The following is a 16,057-nucleotide window of genomic DNA, read 5'->3' on the forward strand; positions in this document are numbered from 1 at the left end:
ATATTGTGCTTTGAGCTTGATTATGACCCATACTGGAAATATTAGGTGTAAGTAGGTGTACCTAGGTGTCTACCTAGGTGTAAGTAGATATGCCTCACAGAAGCATGTTTGTAAACCCCCTATGTTGAAACCCAATAATTGCTGTCCATCAGTAATTTGCATATTTCTTCCCCGATCTCAGGACAAAGAGACGGATTCCTAGCGCTTATCTTAATGACATATGCCACCACAGAGAAGATCAACTAGGCCAGGGCTGTCAAATCAAGGGCCATGCAGAGTTCTTGACGGATAATTGGGTTGGTTCCAGGTTTTTCTATCGAAGTCCATGGAGAACTATAGCCGTTCTAAAATGGGGCAGTCACTCTTACGCGCTATTAGACAAACACATATGCAAATCGTCATGTGTTACCAGTACAGTACAATTGCATGCTGGGAATAAAAATAGTAACATTTATTATTGATTTTGTCGATGGACATATGTTAAATCGTCTAGGTACAGGACGGTAATTCCGAATGGATTTAATAAAGGCAAATAAAACAACTTTCCATTTTCAATCGGTTTCTTTATTAGAGATGTACAGGTGGTTATATTTAAATTATGTGAAGGGACAACTGCTTGATAAACATCTAGTTATTTACAAATGTAAATCACCGGTCATACAGCAGGCTTAAATACAACAGTCTCTACATTATTAGAGAGGCTACCAAGCTTTGACCATTACCCAAAGAATAAGAAACACATTGTATAGTAAGATTGCTCCAGATTCTCAACCAGTTGGACAAAAAAAAAAAACTTGTGTCTGTATTATGTTGAATGACAAAGTATTCATGAAAACACAAAGAAATGTGAAGTTGAATCTATTTCTCTATGAGGAGGTGGATTTCTGAAACATGCACACTTTACAAAACTTTGCAAATGAAAAATCCTGTCTGCCATGAAGACAAAGGGCAGAGGGCTGGGATGGACAAGTTAATTGATGGACTCACGCTGGTAATTGTTTTGTTTGAGAGAACCTGGCAACTAAAGTGAAATCCAGTAATAGGTCGTCATGGAACACGGGCTTCCAAGGTAGATGCGTCCCCCCTACCGAGGCATCCACCCACTCTTATCTCCGTCCTGTACCGTGCGAACCCCGTCTCCAGGCCGACTTCTGTCCCGTGTTCGGGTGGAGGAGCCCTCCTGAGCAGGCCCTCCGTTCACGGGCTGCTGGCCCGACCAATCAGTTCCCGGTGGACCTTTTACCTTAAATAAGGAGCGAAAGAAACTTGTCAAGGAAAGTGAAAAGTGACATTAGTCAACTTTATTTAACATTAGACGCATTCAAATTAGACACTTTATTAAACATTAGACACGTACAACATTCGGAAAGAAGGTAGCAGAGAGAGAGAGGGGAATATATGTTTGGTATTTATTCTTATCTATTCTGGAATCAAAGTACGAATAATAAGACATTGTTACATTTATAAACCGGAAAGGAAACAGATTATTTTTTCTTTAAACAAATCCGGTAAAGTAGCACCATCTCATTCCCCCCCCTCTCTCCTTTTCCTCATCCCGGCTCCGTCGCACCTCAGGCTGCATAGCACTGCTGCCCCCGCCTGGACGGAGACCAGCGCTGCGCCAGGCTTACACTAAAGCATGTACAGATGAAAACTAAATAAACCGGAAGACCTCGGAGAAAAAGGGAATTCTTTGTTCCTACGCTGCGGAGGTCAGCTTACCTTTTGTAGTGTCTGTGACTCCGTTTACGGTTCCCTCGACTTCTGTCTCATCCTCAGCATAGCTCATCAACAGCGTCTTCTGTCTGTCTGTCAGCGTCCTGGACAGGAAAGAAACATCATGCTGCTTAGCTACCTCCAGTCATGTGTTCGATAGTCAGGTTTTGGTTTATTTGTATCTTATAAGATATTGAATACAATATATACAATTAAATGAAATAGTAAATAAATCAAAGTGCAGTATGAAGGGCCTTTGTCATGTGTTTGTGGCGTCTCACTTGGGCACTTTGATTTTGACGTGAACGTAGTGGTCTCCAAAGCCGTGGCTGCTGACACGGGCGATTCCTTTCCCGGAGAGGCGGATCCTCTGGTCTGTCTGGATGCCTGCAGGAATCTGGACAAACAAAGAAGACATGTTAACCTAAGATAGTTAAAGTTACTGGGTTTGAACCCCAAGGTCTGTACCCATTGAGGCTAACCACTCCCGGCCCCTTAATGACATGCATTTGTATTCCACAATGTTTTCAATTAACAAGTCTGCTAAATTACTAATTTGTACTAAGTACAAAAGCTAAAATAGTGCCTATTGTTTAAAACATTTCCCTCCTCTCGACGACGGAGATCAATTTGTTCTTTTGACGGCTCACTCGTTTGCGTGCATATGTGAGTGCGTGTTTCCTCACCGGTAGGTTGAGGGTCTCATAGAGGCCTTGTGATCTGGCACTGCCTCCCAGGATGGCTTGGGCCACGGAGATGAGCAGATCCGAGTGGACGTCGGCGCCCTCTCTTCTGAACACCGGACTCTTCTGGACCTGTTGATACACACTAGGGATGTGAATAACTCAAATTTTTCATGGTCGAATAATCAGTGGGTGGTATGAACGAATAATCGATTATTCGATGTGTGCCGACATTCACAAAGGCAGCCATGGATCATCGGCAAGAAATCACTTAATATCTTAAACGCAAAAAAACTAACTTTAACAGTGATCAGTGTTTGTGTTGTATGCATATATATTAATATTTATGCTTGTGTATATTGTTTTTCTGTACATGATTAATAATAATAAAAAAAACTAATAGTGCTACAGAACCAACATTAGTTCCGTCCGTTAATTCTTGTTTATTTGAATGGGAAAAAATGTTAACGGTCCAAATGTTAAAAATCGACTTTGACCCTCAGGAACGAATAATCGAATACAGTGTTTCCCACAGACCAGGTAGCAATGTGTGGCGGATTTGTTGACACTGCTGCACCTGGCGGCGATTATTTTTATTTTGGTTGAGAGTAGGCTAGAGTTGCTGTGTTTCGCCATTCTCCACTAGGCCTACTTCTGCATTGTAGTAATTCGCTGGAGCTTAGTTTGTTTAGATCCCGCTAGTTGCATTGCATTCTTTCGTAGTGGCGACTTCTCGACTGCAAGGGAAGCTCGGCTTCACCTAAAATTTCGAAAATTAAATGGTCAGATAGGCCTATCTATACTGTTGTGTTAACATTTCATTGATTAAAAATGCGTTAGAACACGTCCATCTCGAAGACGAGTTCGTTCAGATTCAGCTGCTTATCGCAGGTCGACTGACTCGATTTCCTTCTCATACACTTAGGCCTACGTGTTTAATTTGCGTGTGTTTAGACAGATGGGCGCGCACACACACGCGCACCAAGCATCACCCGCATTCATTCATTCTATTAAATACTCACTCGCGGTAAAACTATGTTTTCTCACAATCAAATACTCATCAATCCTAAAAGTAATGGGCTTGAACACGATGTCTGGGTCAAGAACATATGTGTTTGCTGTACGGTGTTTGCAGATGATGATTGCTGTATCAGCTGTTCTTTCCCAAATCATTTAACCAATCATTTACCCTAAAACTAGATTTTGTTTTGGAAGCCTGGAATATACTTTGCTCGAATGTATTATTGTTATTATTATTATTATTATTATTTTAACGCATGGCATAGCCTACTATACTTCATTCATGTTCATTCATGCAGCCCTATGGAAAAAAAATGTTTCCACAATCCACACGCTATTTCTATGCAGTTTCACACGTATAAATAATCTTTGACATCATAATATTTAACATGCAAGTGTAGTGGTGCCTGGTTCTTGCGGGGGAAAATCAGCTTTGCGCCGGGTGCAAACTAGCAACGACACATGCGTCGGTGTAGAAAGTCAATTGCGCCGGGCGCAAGATAGGGCCCTTCTTCTGTTTGGTGCACATGGCTAATTTGCATACGCGCACAGGACTGTCGGAATGGGAACGTGTCGGACTGGCAGAATTACGGGGGCACGATTACGGGCTGGCGGAGTTACATTTTAAAAAAGTGGAATCAATTTGTGGCGCTCGTTGTTCAATCTGTGGCGCAGCGCCACACATTGGCCTATGTGTGGGAAACACTGGAATAATCGAATATTCTGACCCATCCCTAATACACACCAGTACACAGACAGTAAATCATCCGTACGTACATATTACATATAGCATCAACAAGAGATGTGATGAAAACTACTGAATCCTAAAATAAAGATCAATACATCAAGGTTTTTCTGTTGATCTACTCAACGGTTTCAGCAGGAGAGATCAGACTCAGCTCCACTTCATCCTACACCCAAACCGCACCACAATCCAATTATGTAGTCTGGGGAGCCGAGGAGTTTTTGGCGACAGCTTATATTTAGGGTGGCCTGGCTAGACTGTCAGACCCGTTAGTGTCCTCACTCACCCTGAAGGTGATGAAGATCTCCTTCTTGCCCACAGGCATCCTGACTGTCTGGCCCTCCTCCACTCCTAGAAAACATCATAGACGGAAACATTCTTACTGGCATTCTCACAAAGCATAAAAAAAAATAAATGTGAAAAACATTTGTAGAAATAGTAGAATTTGGTGCTGTAGCTTTAGACAGCTAATGTTTTTGTATTTTTTTATGTTGAAATTACATAGCCATCCATCAGCTATCAGTAAGTGAAATGCATTATGGGAATATCTGTTTCGAGTTGACTGTGCCTGCCTCTGTATGAGACAATAGAGAGCCCAAGCCCCTCCCCTTCCACTGTCCACCAATGAAACCATTTCAAAACAAACATGGGCGGTCGTCATAGAGAGGATTTCTCTGATTAGTCTCAAAATATTTTCTGCTCCCTCTCTTCCACGCTTGAATCTCACAACAGCAGCTTTAATCACTACCGTTGTTATATGAAACATTGTTTGGCATAACATAAAACAACATCTCCTTCAGACGCTTGCAAAATGCAAAACTACAATGCCGTGAGACTCCATCTTCGTGTAACTCGATGTAACCGACGGGAGCGGTGTGTGTGTGTGTGTGTGTGTGTGTGTGTGTGTGTGTGTGTGTGTGTGTGTGTGTGTGTGTGTGTGTGTGTGTGTGTGTGTGTGTGTGTGTGTGTGTGTGTGTGTGTGTGTGTGTGTGTGTGTCGACTGACCTGCCGGCACGGGCACCATCACCGTCTTCCTCTGCTTGGTCTGGCCCGTGCCGCGGCAGGAGCCACATGGGGTGGAGACCACCGAGCCCTTTCCCCCGCAGCGCCGGCAGGTGGAGCGCATCACGAAGGGGCCCGTGTTCACCGTCTCCTGCAGGGGGGAGCAAACGCACAAACCCGGTCAACCCTCCTGAGAATCCCCCCGAAAGTGAATGCACGAAATAAATGACAAAAATCAGCATAAATGTATGTTGCTTCCAGGTAGATGAGCATATCGTTAGCCTCATAGCTTCATTGCCTAATTCATATTTTAAGGTTCATCTTGTATAGATGAACAATATGATGACTTAGGCAGATGGTGATTATGGAAAATGTAAAAAGCTCTCTGATTGGCTTAGGATATAGCCAATGAAGCACAGTGAATCTGCAGCATCAGGAGAGAGGCTGAAGCTATGGAAGAGTTACGCAGCAGGGCAGCGGGGCACCTCATGAGCAGCCCCCCCCAACTTTTTAAACGCAGCTTAAGTTCTCCATCGCTAGTGTCAGCTCACCACCCTCAGCCCTAAAGTTATCAAATGATCGCCTGCATGGTTAACATGGTAAACTGTGAATCTGTATTAACCGTTGTAAGTCGCTTTGGATAAAAGCGTCTGCTAAATGTAAATGTACAAGACCCGTTACTTGAGCTCTACGCGGCGAGAGCGAGGGCACGAAGCAGCAGGGTGCCTGTGGACTCTCACCATGCCGGAGCCGTTGCAGTGCTGGCAGTGCTGGACCTTGGTCCCGGGTTCGTGACCGCGGCCTTCGCAGCGCTGACACGAGGCCTCCATGTTGACCGTGATCTCTTTGTTGACGCCCTTCGCTGCCTGGGTGAACGTCAGCTCCATGATGTACTGAGACACAAACAAGAGAGCCAGCCGTTGACCACACACCTCTTCAATAGGAGACAAAGATACAAGATGAACTTTAAATACACATTAACTCAGAACCAGCTCATCGATGTCAACACTGACAGAAAGACAAGAGAAAGAACATCAAGTAGTTAACCTCTTCGTTTTTCTTATTTATTCGTTGGTCAAAGGTAGCATCTGATCACACTTATTGTATATACAAAGACTTCCGCACCATCATAAACACGAACATCTATTTGAGATTGCTGCTCCGCATGAGCGGGAGACAAACCCTCGCCTTTGCGTCACGTATCGACCATGAGGAGAAAACACACTGACACAGGCTTTAAATCCTTCTCGGAAACCTCACCGACCTCTTGCGGCTGGTCGAATATGGCGTTGAAGTCCCCGAACCCGCGCGAGCCGGAGAACTCCCCGAAGATCTTGCGGAAGAGCTCCTCGGGGTCCACGCTGCTGGCCTGGCCGCTCCAGTACTGCTGCCCACCGCCGCCGCCGCCGCCCGCCTGCCCCGCACCGCCGAGGCCGGCCGAACCGTACGTGTCGTACTGCTTCCTCTTACCCTCGTCACTCAGGACCTATCACGTCGCACGCAACAGGTGACATCATCACATGAGCATCATCAGATCACACATGACGGTAAACACAAGAATCATGAGAGACTTGGATCCTTCCAATAAGCGTCACCCTGAAGCGCGATATCTTAACGAAATGAGTGATGCTATTGAATACATTTCTCCCCATTGAGCGTTTCCACTGTCACTGAGTGCATTTCCCCTGGCGAGATCCACACCTCATATGCTTCAGCCAGCTGAGCAAACTTCTCCTTGGCCTGAGGGTCATCTTTGTTAGTGTCTGGGTGAAACTTTTTGGCCAACTAAAAAGGAGGAGAACAACATACACAAATAAGTTTTAACCACTGTGATAAACGGCAAATGATAAACAAATTGAGAAACAAAAACACGGTGTTACAACCAGTATGTGAGGCAGACGGTAACATACCTGGTAGTAGGATTGCTTGATCTCTTTCTGGGTTGCTGTGCGGGGTACTGACAATATCTGATAGAGGTCCTGCTTGCTACTGGCTGGGACACTTGTGTGGAAGTTCACCGTGCGGATGGTGTTCGGTACTTTGACACCTGGAAATAAACAATGCGTTCGTTAAGCTGCAATGACGCAGTATTGCAGTTGCTAAGCGTTTGGCCAAAAAAACAAGAAGCGTTGTATTTTGCTTCGACAATTGCCTCGATTCGACTCCATATGAGAAAACATGCACATACACATCTGAAGCTGAACCATCTAGAACGGATGATATCTGGTAAACACCATGCGCACCTGAAAATACAGCGTCTACAATAATGTGACAAGAACACATCGGGTTTGCATTAAGATAAGGCTGATCCCCGCCATAGACGTGTGCTAAAAAAAGAAGAATGTACCAGACTGGATACAGTAGGGCTAGCTTGGTCTATGTAGCCTAGCATGAAGCTCCGCAGTTCACTCACCTGACAGCCCTCTCAATGTCACGGCGGCGGCCGTCGTCCCTGAGCCCGACGCGGCGCCACCCCCAGACCATCTTTTGCTCGCACCGAGGGTGGAGACAGCCCTGGCACTGCGATGTGAGGCACATGAAAGACCCCCACATGCACGGCGACCTCCCGAAGACACGGCTACTGTTATCCAGCGTGCTGAACTACGAGCTGCTGGGGACGCCATCATTTCTCCACAAGTCTGGAAGCGGCTGCTGCTCCCGGTGCACACTGCGCATGTGCGCAGACAAAGGGGCGTGGTTATCGTCACCGCGTGGTTGAAGATATTCATGTTTCGAGACTGCCGACCCTTGTTTTTTTAAGTTAATATTTTTTTTTATTGGTTATAAATACAATAAAAATGCCCTTTCAGTAGTACATAAAATAAATAAATAATAACAATCAACTGAAAAAACTCGTGACAATATCTGAAGTAATGTTTATATATGAAAGCAGTCACGTTTTTAAGTACGGGGTCGCACTCGGTCAGGGTGGATTTTAATTTACCATTAAAAAACAGTAACTCCGCCGCCGCGGCCCACTCGGGTACCCAAAACGAGCGTGCCCTGCAGTGTGCATCCAGACGGGGAGCTGTCATCTGGAGACTCAACCCGCACTGTAGCCTCCGACCACCTCGACACACACACCCGGAAGGCGTGAGGGCAAACTACAAAACGGCAGAATGAATCGTTTCAAGACATCAAAATTCAAAAATACCACCCCGAAAATTGCCAAGAAAGATGTGAGTAGAACATAAAGCTGGGCTAAGTGCAAAATGAGGTTAGCAAACGTTAGCTTTCTTTATTAGCAGTGGGGAATGAGGTCTCCTTTGGAGAAAGTCTGGAGAGAACTTCCTGCATGCATCCCGAAAAGCCACAAAGCAAGTTATTCAAAACGTAGACAATGATTTTCACTCAAATACGTTTAGCCTTCATGTACAACTACGACCCACAAGTCTGCATGCAACAACTAGTTCGCTGCTCTGCATATTAGGTTATTAAGACGGCCATCACCATCATCACCATCACCACCATCATCATCATACTGCAAAGTTAAGATGACTGAAGGAATGTGACGCTTGGTCAACGTTGTAAAGTCTCACGAATAATGGCTAGATATTAATTCATGGTTTGACACGTACAAAAACACACACCCCGACACCACCCCGGATACATCACAGGGAATGAGTGACATGCATACCGCTGCATTAACATCCATTCTGTGATGGTGAGGTCAGCTTGTACGTGCACCCTCTGCACATATCCCATTTGTATGTGTTTGTCGTCTTCACCGACTCGATGTGTCATGTCGCAAAACGTGTGACAGTTGGCGTTTCCTATTGGTGTGGAAACGGACGAACGCATCGGTCTGTTTGACTGGCTGACAGACTAAAAATATAGGTTATAAATCAGATTGCTGTTTCTCTTCCTCTCAGAAGCAGAGCCCATACAGGCATCGTCTGAGCCCTACGATCGGTTCAAGTGTACAGTCTTTCACTTCTAAACGGGAACATGTCTGTGCAAAGAAATCGAGCTGTTCCATTTGACTCCACTTGAATGCAGTAGGCTGTCTCCTGCAGAGTGATATTGTATTGATTGTTTTTGATGTGTGTGTGTTGACGTGCATGTTTTCAAGCATGTCTTTCTCTGTTCTTTGAGCAACAGTGTGGTAGTAGTTGGACTGCGTTCTAAGGTCTTGGCGTGCTCCACTGTTAACGTTATGCAAGAGAGATTTTAAGAGAGTTTTCTGCTGTGCGTTGCAAGGAACTCCTGTCACTTCCTCAATATGTGCTGATTCAAGTGTGTGTGTGTGTGTGTGTGTGTGTGTGTGTGTGTGTGTGTGTGTGTGTGTGTGTGTGTGTGTGTGTGTGTGTGTGTGTGTGTGTGTGTGTGTGTGTGTATGTGTGTGTGTGTGTGTGTGTGTCAGCTTGTATGAGATTGCATGTATAGGCCTCTGTGTGTGCTTGCAGTTCATGTGTCGGATTGCACATGTGTCTGACATTTATGAATGTGTTTGTTTTCAGGTCGTCATGCTCTTTAAAAAGGACAGCAACCGATGTATAATGTTCTTACACTAGCTAGATAACTGGACAAACACTTGTGTCAAACCCTCTACATTACAGAACTGAGTCAGAACCACCATGCACAGTTCAGTGTCTGTGTGTGTTGTTCTGATTTCCTGTGAGAACACGTCAAGCACATGCTTTAGATTCCATCCTTTTGTAGAGATAAGGTATAACCTTCGTGAACAAGCAGCCACAAACTATTGATAGTATTTCTAATCTTGCCCAATGCATCCAGAATGATACGTTGTTACGTAACCAACCTGATAAATGCTTTTACCTAGTGAATCTTAAATTCCTTTTAAAAACATACCGACACCAATACCCTGTAGCCCAATAGAGTACATTCGTCATCTTGGTAATTCACTCCGTAGAGTTTGAGGTCTTTATCCAAACCATTTGAAGGAAGATCTGTCATTCAAGGTGTAAAAACAACGACATTTAAATTGCTTGATTAGGGTAACCTACCTGAAGTTCAGGTTCAAACATTTATTTTTGTATTATAATAATATAATAACCTTGTGTGTGTGTGTGTGCGTGTGCGTGTGTCTAGGGCTGGATCTGCAACATCCGTGGCGGCAACGTCCAGTCCCTGGGAAACCACATCAAGGCCAGCTCTGAGCTGGTGGCCTTCAACATCGACCAGGCTGGTGAGGCACGGTCTAACCTGCTGGTTCATCATGGTTCCTGTGACCAGTTCATCAAGCAGTAATGTGTTTCCTCTTTGTGTGTGTGTGTGTGTGTGTGTTTGTGTGTGTGTGTGCCTGCCATTCCCTTCCGTCTCCAGGCGGAGGAATGCTGGGGGTGACCTCTGTGAATCCAGCAGCAGATGGAAAATGGACCATTTCTCAGCTCCCGTGCCACGGAGGTAACCGTTACAACCAATACAGTCAATCAAGACTCAATGGCCGAGTCATACCGGTCAGAGTAACTGTCTTTTATCATGAAATGTGCCGTGTACCATGGTCATCTACATAGCCAGGCCTTATTAATATAATAATATTGATTAAAAAAGTAGGTATAGTAGTGGAAGGTATACAATCTGAGGTTCATGAAGGTACAGTTATATAGAAGGGGTTATGTATAATAAGTAACATGTAACCAGAGGTCAAAGGTCATCCTGGGTGCGAACAGAGCGTGTGTTCAGCAGCCTCATGAACTGGGGTAGGAGCAGTAAGTGGGTCGGTCGGTACCGGATGCTCCGGTCTGGACCCAGCCAGACTACTAAACAGAGAAATGTCTTGTTCTAAAATTAAAGAAAGGCACCTGGGAGGCCTGTAGCTCTGATGTTCCCACACCCCGCTTTGCTTTCAGATCTGGTGACCGACCTGGACTTCTCTCCTTTTGAGGACACTCTCCTGGCGACCTGCTCAGCCGATGAAACGGTACAGCCTCAAAGTCCTCTTACTTTCAACTTGTCTTAACAAAATGAAAAAGTCCCAGTATCCCCTTTGGAACGAGTCCAAAAGACATTTCTTACATCGGAAACCTCCTACATTGACATTTACATTTCGGGCATTTAGTAGACGCTTTTATCCAAAGCGACTTACATTAAGTACATTTGTCAGAAGAAAGAGAAACAACAATATATCAATGTCAGTACAGTAAAGATATTCATTAAAAACAAGTGCTAAGCATTTACAATTTCTAGGTTAACCCATTCCCCGTATACAACAAGATGGCTAGGATAAGACGCTACACAATGCTAAGCACAATTTTTTGACGTACAACATACAACAAGTGCGTACAATAAACGTGTTACCTGTTGTATTTCTCAGCAGTAAAATAGTCAATGTTATAAGCATACATTTTATGCGTACCAATTCCTTTTCCAAACAAGTCATCACAAACAACCGTCAAACATCTCAACTTTTGTTGTAATATACATTGTTAATATCGGTGGCCGGGCATACAGTCACAGTTGACTTAACCAAGTCTGGGTTAGTTATAAGACCCCTTCACAGTCCGTCCAGCTCAGCACATTATCCTGAGCCTCAGCTGTGGTTCCCGGTGCAAATCCACTGCGTGTGTATTTTATCGTCTCACTCAGCAGCGCGGGCGTCTTACAGAGCGAGATGTAAACAGCCGCTCGGCAGACCCGACGACATCTGCCCCGAAGTGATGTCATCACTCCAGTTATCTCTTGCCAACACCGTTTGGTTTCCCTTTTGTCTGCACATTTATGCCACTGCTTCGCAAAGTGCAAATATGTACACCTGCAAAAGCTCCCTCGGCTCACAGACATCCCACACGGTATTCAGTAACTCCCCCGACTTTGTCTCGTAGTTATTTTGCTGTGTGGGTTATGATTGTTGTTTTTTTTTGCATGTGATGTTGGCAAACACGTCGGTACTAGGAATGGAATCGACTCTAAAGCGAGGAACATTGCATAATATCGTTCCATAGTTCCAAATAGTGCAATGTTGTGTGCATCTTTAAAAATGTAGTTGTATCGTATTCAATTCTCACAAAAGAAGACACTCTTTCTGATGATAAAATTAGCACAAATCATAAAACACAGAATTCTGAAAAAACGAAACGAAAAAAAAACGGAATTTGGAAAAAATTAAAATACACTTGGAAAATAATTAAAAAGATTTCTGCAGATACTGTACGATGCTGCATATGCAGAACCCTGTATGTAAAGAGTGACTGCTCTGAGGCAAACTGCTGTGTCCTCTGCTGGGTTCTGTGTGGTTCCAGGTCAAGCTGTGGCGTCTGTGTGGCCCGGAGAAGGAGCAGCCCGGGGGGCCGGAGCTCACCCTGAGCCCTGGGCTGGGCCGGCTGGAGCTGGTCCTCTTCCACCCCACGTCCTCCGGCCTGCTGGCGGTCGCCGCCGCCCAGACCCCCCTGCTGTGGGACACCAGCCGCCAGGACGCCCCACTCGCAGGTACCTCTCCCCCTACACACACTCACTCACTCACTCACTCACTCACTCACACACACAGACCTACACACACTCACTCTTTCACGCACTCGCTCTTTCACTCACTCACACACACACACACACACACACGTGCACACGCACGCACCCTTACACATACACCTGCACACAGACACTCACTCAGTCACACACACCCTGACACATACATTCATACACTCACTCAATCACTCTCGTACCCTACACTACACACAATACACACAAACCAACGTTCTGCCTCTCTGTCCGTTACATCCAACACTCCAGTTCTTGTCATGTTGTCTTGTTTGTCGCTGCTCATAATTGTTTGTCCTGTCTGGGATTCATTTATTCGTTTCAAATTGAGTGTTGGAGGGGGAGCAAGATGGTTGCGTTCGGTCTAGCCCGCTCGATTGGTGGTGACTGACACTGCCCTACGTTTTACAGCCCTGTGGCTCTGTCTAAGTGCTGGAACTACAGAGGTAACGTTTCAGTTTCCCTGTCCCCTTGGACTGGATTCCAGGATATAGCCATCCCCACTTGACTTCATGCCCCCACTGACACACCACCGTCACAATGCACCCCACCACCCTGCTATGACAGCTAGGCTGGCTGACACTGCTGCTGCTGATCAAGGCCCCCCCTCTGTTTACCACTGGTCTTGACCCCCCCCCCTTACCTTCATCACTCCCACTGCTGTCTGCTGTCCCTCTCTCCTACTGCTTTTGTGTGTGTCTGTCTGTCTGTCTGTCTGTGATACTTTATAATAATCCCATAATCATAAGTAGGACATGGGGTATTAAGTGGGATGTTGTCCAATTGGTGAATCGATGCTGTGGTGCAGATGGTCACCGCTTTGCTTTTCTTTACAGTGTCTCATCTTTATTGGCGCCATCACATCTCATGCTTTTTATTTATTAGCTTTCATGTCTCTCTATTAAAAACATAGCTTGCTGTTGTGTAATGCAATGTCTCATCAATCATTTCTGAAAATTGTGATTATTCCATTTATACAGTGTGTGTGTGTGTGTGTGTGTGTGTGTGTGTGTGTGTGTGTGTGTGTGTGTGTGTGTGTGTGTGTGTGTGTGTGTGTGTGTGTGTGTGTGTGTGTGTGTGTGTGTGTGTGTGTGTGTTTGTTTACAGTGCTGGAGCAACATGCTGACAAGTTGCAGAGTCTGAGTTGGAAGCAAGACGGCTCTCTGCTGGCATCTTCCTGCCTGGTGAGTCGCGTACACAGCACGACACACAGTTTAAAACTAAGCTGTAACAACATGCAACCTTTGGGTCAGGTCCTGATCGAGCCTATAAGGCTGACCCTTCTCCAGGGCTATCATTAAAAACAACAGAATTAATATTGGATGGTTGTAGTTGGCATGTGTGGCCACTAGATGTCGCTCATAGCCACAGTTCGACGTTGCGCACCGTCCGTTTGAGACCCAGTAAAGCTCAGAGTAAGTGTCACTCATAAACACCAGAGAGAATCCCATTGGGCAGTGGAAACGGGTCAACATCAACAGGAATGAGTCTGCACTTTACTTGGCAAGAGCCGTATGTGTTTGTGACATTGCGCTTTTGAGCCAAGGTTATTTGAGAGAAGTGTGGCAGCCAGCCCGTCTGGACGGTGATACATTACCTGAAGGCATGGGGGATGTCTCAATCCCCGACAGCCCGGTTGTGGTCCCGAAAGGGGAGAGGCTGGAAAGGTCCCATGTCCACATCACTGAACGAAAGTATATGCAACAGCATGGCGTGTGCCACCGAGAAACAGGCAAAGCGCCCAGTGTGATTCAGCTTTAATGTGTGCTGGGCTTTGATTCCTTGACAAAGCGCACGAGGGTTGACCTTTGTTTATTTGACACCGTGTTTACAATGGACTTTCGATACAGAAGGCCTTAAGATGTGTCAACGATAACATGACCCATTCGGAAGTTCTGCTCGCCCCTTAACACAAAGTGTTTAGGGTTGAAGGCCTGTCAATTTGGGGTGCACCCGCCTCCTTCAAATGTCAGTCTGTTTTCATCCCCGCCCCCCTCTGTTTTTCTATGCACTGACAAGAGACAAATCACCCCCACCTATTACGTCTTCATGTCCCTTGTGCGCAACGTCAACCTTGACAGGATAATTGACACACACACACACACACACACACACACACACACACACACACACACACACACACACACACACAGAGAGGTCCTGACGCAGCCTGCAAGAACAAGGGGCTGAGCAGCGATTGAGGGCCGAAACGTGAGCCGGGATCAGAGCCAGGGGCCCCAGAGGTTTTCTCTGTTGTCATTTAACCCTCCCCCGCCCCCCCCCACCCAAGCCCTTCCCCCAAAAAGAGCCCTTTCAGTCGCCCCAGGCCAGCTTATTAAAGCAAACAGGGCGGCCAGTACCATGTGGGACCCATCCCCACGGCCTGCCCCCCCCAGGGTAAACATCGGGCCGCACAGGAGGCTGGAGACCACGGGTGAGGGTGAGGGTGAGGGTGAAGAAGGGTGAGGGTGAGGGTGAGGGTGAGGAAGGGCGAGGGTGAGTGAATGAAGGCCGAGGGGGAGGAGATGAGGGTGAGGAAGGGTGAGGCTGAGGAAGGGTGAGGCTGAGCGGTTGGTTAAGAGTGGGGAGATGAAGGTGAGGGGGAGGAAGGCCGAGGGGGAGGAAGGCCGAGGGGGAGGAGATGAGGGCGAGGTGAGGGTGAGGCTGAGGAAGGGTGAGGCTGAGCCGTGGGTTAAGAGTGGGGAGATGAGGGGGAGGAAGAGAGGGCGAGGGTGAGGCAGACCGCCGCCCGAACGTGCGGCGCTCCCGGCAGGCCCTTGTGGGCTGTGTATTGATGCAAGGGGAGAGAGGGAGAGAGGGGGAGAGAGAGAGAGAGAGAGAGGGAGAGAGAGGGAGAGCGGCGGCGGCGGCGGCGATGAGAGCAACAGGGAGGAGAGGCTGTCTGACTTGAGGGATGTACAGAGAGGGGAGGGAGGGAGGGAGGGAGAATGGGAGGCGACAGTGGTTAGAAATGAGGTGTCTTTGGATTTATCGTATTGCTTGAGAGGGCTGAAGGTAATGCCTGGAGGAGCTCGTATTCCGGTGGCGTGCGGCCGCACGTGAGCGTCTACAGAGGAGCTGGGACAGGACGGCTGTACAGTCCCACGCCAGGGTCAGTCGCAACGGGCTGACAGACACCACTGTTGCCCTGGGAGACGGAGCAAATGAGTCTGGCAGCGTGGCACGTTTGTTGATTAAGAAGGGCACCGTGGATTGCCGATTCCCACAGTGTGCGTGTGTGTGTGTGTGTTTTAGCATCACACTTCAACGAAATCTCATTATCAGCCGAGTGAGAATGAGTTGGTTGGTTTGATTGAACAGCTGCTGTTTCACACACACACACACACACACACACACACACACACACACACACACACACACACACACACACACACACACACACACACACACACACACACACACACACACACACACACACACACACACACACACACAC

General features: G+C 46.6%; 2 protein-coding genes across 2 annotated transcripts in view; one reads left to right on the plus strand and one right to left on the minus strand.

Moving 5' to 3' along the window:
* Positions 1-560: 560 nt before the first annotated feature.
* Positions 561-7,818, minus strand: dnaja3a (DnaJ heat shock protein family (Hsp40) member A3a). Its single transcript, XM_084488162.1, has 11 exons — positions 7,580-7,818; positions 7,077-7,213; positions 6,868-6,951; positions 6,431-6,652; positions 5,907-6,059; positions 5,170-5,317; positions 4,451-4,515; positions 2,403-2,531; positions 1,998-2,113; positions 1,723-1,820; positions 561-1,243 (listed from the first exon to the last, which is right to left on the minus strand). Exons 1-11 carry the CDS (start codon positions 7,791-7,793, stop codon positions 1,221-1,223), a joined length of 1,389 nt encoding a protein of 462 aa, XP_084344288.1. The 5' UTR covers positions 7,794-7,818; the 3' UTR covers positions 561-1,220.
* Positions 7,819-8,039: 221 nt separating this feature from the next.
* Positions 8,040-16,057, plus strand: part of coro7 (coronin 7) — a gene marked incomplete at its 5' end in the record, with an annotated part of 96,201 nt that continues 88,183 nt past the window's right edge. Inside the window, 9 exon segments of the mRNA XM_084488223.1 lie at positions 8,040-8,099; positions 8,101-8,190; positions 8,192-8,248; positions 8,250-8,345; positions 10,219-10,315; positions 10,453-10,533; positions 10,980-11,050; positions 12,369-12,555; positions 13,708-13,784. Coding sequence (XP_084344349.1) covers positions 8,040-8,099; positions 8,101-8,190; positions 8,192-8,248; positions 8,250-8,345; positions 10,219-10,315; positions 10,453-10,533; positions 10,980-11,050; positions 12,369-12,555; positions 13,708-13,784 — 816 coding nt within the window.

Source organism: Micromesistius poutassou (genome assembly GCF_964030765.1).
Source record: "Micromesistius poutassou genome assembly, chromosome: 1".
Taxonomy (NCBI): domain Eukaryota; kingdom Metazoa; phylum Chordata; class Actinopteri; order Gadiformes; family Gadidae; genus Micromesistius; species Micromesistius poutassou.